Genomic DNA, 3,921 nt, shown 5'->3' on the forward strand with positions numbered 1-3,921 from the left:
GATTACAGGCACGCACCACCATGCCCAGCTAATTTTTTGTATTTTTAGTAGAGACGGGGTTTCACCATGTTGACCAGGATGGTCTCGATCTCTTGACCTCGTGATCCACCCTCCTCGGCCTCCCAAAGTGCTGGGATTACAGGCTTGAGCCACCGCGCCCGGCCGTGAAACCCCTTCTCTACTGAAAATACAAAAATTGGCCAGGTGTGGTGGTAGATGCCAATAGTCTCAGCTGCATGGGAGGCTGAGACAGAAGAATCGCTTGAACCCGGGAAGTGGAGGTTGCTGTGAGCCAAGATTGTGCCACTGCACTCCAGCCTGGGTGACACAGTGAGACTTGTCTCAAAAGAAAAAAAGAATGTGTATATTGTGGATGGGGGGTCAGGGGGATCACAGTGCAGAGGAATGAACTCTCTAACTTGTCACTTTTATAAAACAAGCATAATTCTAGTTATTGTGAATCATCATGATGGTTATTAATTTACCTTATGATTCCTCAAGCAAAAAAATTCAGAAAATTCACATTATATACATTTTTTTTAAGGGACACTGCTGTCTTTACTCAGAAAAAGAAGTATTTTTTTCATGTTTCATTAAAATCAGGAATGATTTTAATGGTTTGTAAAGTAGGTAGTGAAAAAGATAAGAATTAAATTTTATTTTATTTGGTAGAAACTGTTCATTCATGTGTTTTATAACATTATTTAGAGTATAACTCAGAATTGTATGTGAGGAGATTTATTTTGAAATATGGACTTCTTTTCCTCTTTTCAATCCTTAATAGGAAAAGATTGTAATGGGAGAATTGTTCCTACTGATGGGGGCAGATATGATGTTCATTTAGGGGAGAGGATGCGGTATGCCGTATACTGGGATGAACTGGCGTCGGAAGTGAGACGATGTACATGGTTTTACAAGGGGGACAAAGACAATAAGTATGTTCCCTACTCGGAGAGCTTCAGCCAAGTTTTAGAGGTATTCCTTTGACTCTTTTTTTACTCATCATTTTTTTCCTTCTCTTATTTAATAATCTTTTCTCTTGTAACTTATTTTGTGAAATTTCTAGAAAGCTTTTGGTTCTGTCTGCATCACTTTATAAAATATAATAAAGCATTTCTATTTACAAGCAAGTTTGAGAATAAAGTAGTCTTATTTTCAGATTTTGTTTTGTTTTGTTTTTTGAGACGGAGTCTTGCTCTGTTGCCTAGGCTGGAGTGCAATGGCGTGATCTTGGCTCACTGCAACCTCTGCCTCCCAGATTCAAGTGATTCTCTTGCCTCAGCCTCCCAAGTAGCTGGGATTGTAGGTGCCTGCCACCACACCTGGCTAGTTTGTTTTGTATTTTTATTAGAGATGGGGTTTCACCAGGTTGGCTAGGCTGGTCTCAAACTCTGGACCTCAAATGATCTACCGGCCTCTGCCTCCCAAAGTGCTGGGATTACAGGCATGAGCCACCATGCCTGGCCTTTTTCAGATTTTAAAATACGACGGAAATGATTGTGGTGTTTTAAGGAGTTAAAAAAAATAAAAATATTGGCGGGCACAGTGGCTCTCGCCTGTAATCCCAGCACTTTGGGAGGCCGAGGCAGGAGGATCACTTGAACCCAGGAGTATGAGAACACTGGGCAACAAAGCAAGATTCCACCACTACAAAAAAAAAAAATAAATGTGCACACATACACACACACAAGCACAAAATGCAAACTATATTATGCCTTTTATTTAAATTTTAATATTTTTCCCTAATATCCATCGTTAATATTTAAACTATGGTCACAGGATTGATCTTTTTTAGCTTTTATTTTTCTTGCTCTGAAAACTGAAATTTTTCTTTTAAATTGGAGTAGAACATTAATATTTGCTTTCTTTTTTTTTTTTTTTTGGAGACAGAGTCTTATTCTGTTGCCCAGGCTGGAGTCCAGTGGTGTGATCTCTGCACACTGTAACCTCTGCCTCCTGGGTTCAAGCAGTTTTCCTGCCTCACCCCCCAAGTAGCTGGAATTACAGGCACACCCCACCACACTGGCTAATTTTTATATTTTTAGTAGAGATGGAGTTTTGCCATGTTGGCCAGGCTGGTCTCAAATGCCTGACCTCAGGTGATCCTCCCACCTTGACCTCCCAAAGTGTTGGGATTACAGGCATAAGCAACCACGCCCAATCTAGAACATTAATATTAACAAATGTATTAAAATGGGAACAGTAATTATCTAGTGTAGATGATGGAGTTAGGAGTTTTTTTTTTTTTTCCTTTGTCCTGGTGCTACTATCAGTTGTAAATTCAAAAGAATTTAAAAATAAACTTGATAAATGGGAGTAGGATATTCTTATTGAAACTTGTTAATAAATTAGTAGTCTTGTGAATAAGTTCGGTTTTAATAGGAAGATTATTAGAGAACTCTAATGAAATGTGTTTTCTTTTAAGGAAACTTACATGCTTGCTGTAACTTTGGATGAATGGAAAAAGAAACTGGAATCTCCCAACAGAGAAATTATTATTTTACACAATCCAAAGGTAAAACAAAGCATTTCTTTTGTTGGGATACAAAGTTAATTGCACTATTAGGGAGAACTAAATTGGTTTATTTTGCTAAGCACTCTATGTCAGATAACATTTGTCAAATTTTATATTGAATTCACAGTTATGAAACTTAAAAACTTGTAGCCACTACTGTTATTTACCCAACTCAGCTTATACAAAATAATTTTCTTAGGGAAATTATGCCACTGTAGAATAAGAAAATCACTGACGTATTATGTGAGCGTGTCTTCTATGTAGAAGGGTATTATTGACAGATCTGTTAGCCTAATATATTTTCAGGGTTTGAATTTCAAGCTGTATGAGTTGTATATCAAAACTCCAGTTCAGATTTGACTGTATGAAAGACATTATTCTACACTTTAAAATGCATTGTGTAGGGATGACTATATTGTAGAATATCTTTATTGCTCTGATCTGTTCTGTTTAAGCTTATGGTGCATTACCAGCCAGTTGCAGGGTCTGATGAATGGGGTTCAACGCCCACAGAGCAGGGTCGACCAAGAACTGTGAAGAGAGGAGTTGAGAACATCTCTGTTGACATTCATTGTGGTAATGTTAATCATTTATTTTTTTCTTATCTTCTGATATATTTGTTCACTCCTTAAATTGTGATGTTTTTCTGTGGATTTGGATTACCTCAAGGCTTAAAAATAATCTTTAATCATGTGGGTTTAGTTGAGATTAGTATCACTTCATTTACTAAGAATCATAATAGATGTAAAAATCTCTTTCAAAGCTGCTAAGTACATATGGTAGGATGGGTAAAATTCGGCAATACTACCCAGGAAGTCACTAAGTACAGATGAACTGATTTAGTCCTAATTCCAAGAAGTGTGATTCCACTTACTTGACTCGAAATTTATTTCTGGTAACTCCTTGTCCTTGAAGATTTTCAGCTAAGGAAAACTGTTTTTCAGTAGGACCTGATTGTCCACTGCCATCTAGGTGGAATCATTTATGATTTTATAATATATTTAATTGAATTATAAAATTCCTTTTTTTTTTTTTTTGCGCAGAGGAGATGACTAGTCTCTTAGACAAAATTGTAGCTTTACTGTAATTTAAAAAGATGAGTTTAGGCCGGTCGAGGTGACTTGTGCCTGTAATTCTAGCACTTTGGGAGACTGAGGTGGGTGGATCACGAGGTCAAGAGATCAAGACCATCCTGGCCAACATGGTGAAACCCTGTCTCTACTAAAAATGCAAAAATCAGCTGGGCGTGGTGGCACGTGCCTGTAGTCCCAGCTTCTCAGGAGGCTGAGGCAGGAGAATCACTTGAACCCGGGAGGCGGAGGTTGCAGTGAGTCGAGATTGCGCCACTTGCACTCCCACTCCAGCCTGGCCACCTGGGGACAGAGAGAGACTCTATCTCAAAAAAA

At 38.3% G+C, this 3,921-nt stretch overlaps 1 protein-coding gene across 3 annotated transcripts in view; it reads left to right on the forward strand.

The window, feature by feature from the left end:
• Positions 1-3,921, forward strand: part of DDHD2 (DDHD domain containing 2) — a 31,355-nt gene that overhangs the window by 2,736 nt on the left and 24,698 nt on the right. For 2 of the 3 annotated variants that reach the window (XM_017536675.2, XM_017536674.1), the window contains exons 3-5: positions 785-975; positions 2,426-2,515; positions 2,971-3,091. In XM_017536675.2, coding sequence (XP_017392164.1) covers positions 785-975; positions 2,426-2,515; positions 2,971-3,091 — 402 coding nt within the window. The remainder of the gene's footprint in view (positions 1-784; positions 976-2,425; positions 2,516-2,970; positions 3,092-3,921) is intronic. The other variant, XM_017536677.2, reaches the window with a different exon arrangement.

The sequence above is a fragment of the Cebus imitator genome, unplaced genomic scaffold (assembly GCF_001604975.1).
Source record: "Cebus imitator isolate Cc_AM_T3 unplaced genomic scaffold, Cebus_imitator-1.0 Scaffold5, whole genome shotgun sequence".
Taxonomy (NCBI): Eukaryota; Metazoa; Chordata; class Mammalia; order Primates; family Cebidae; genus Cebus; species Cebus imitator.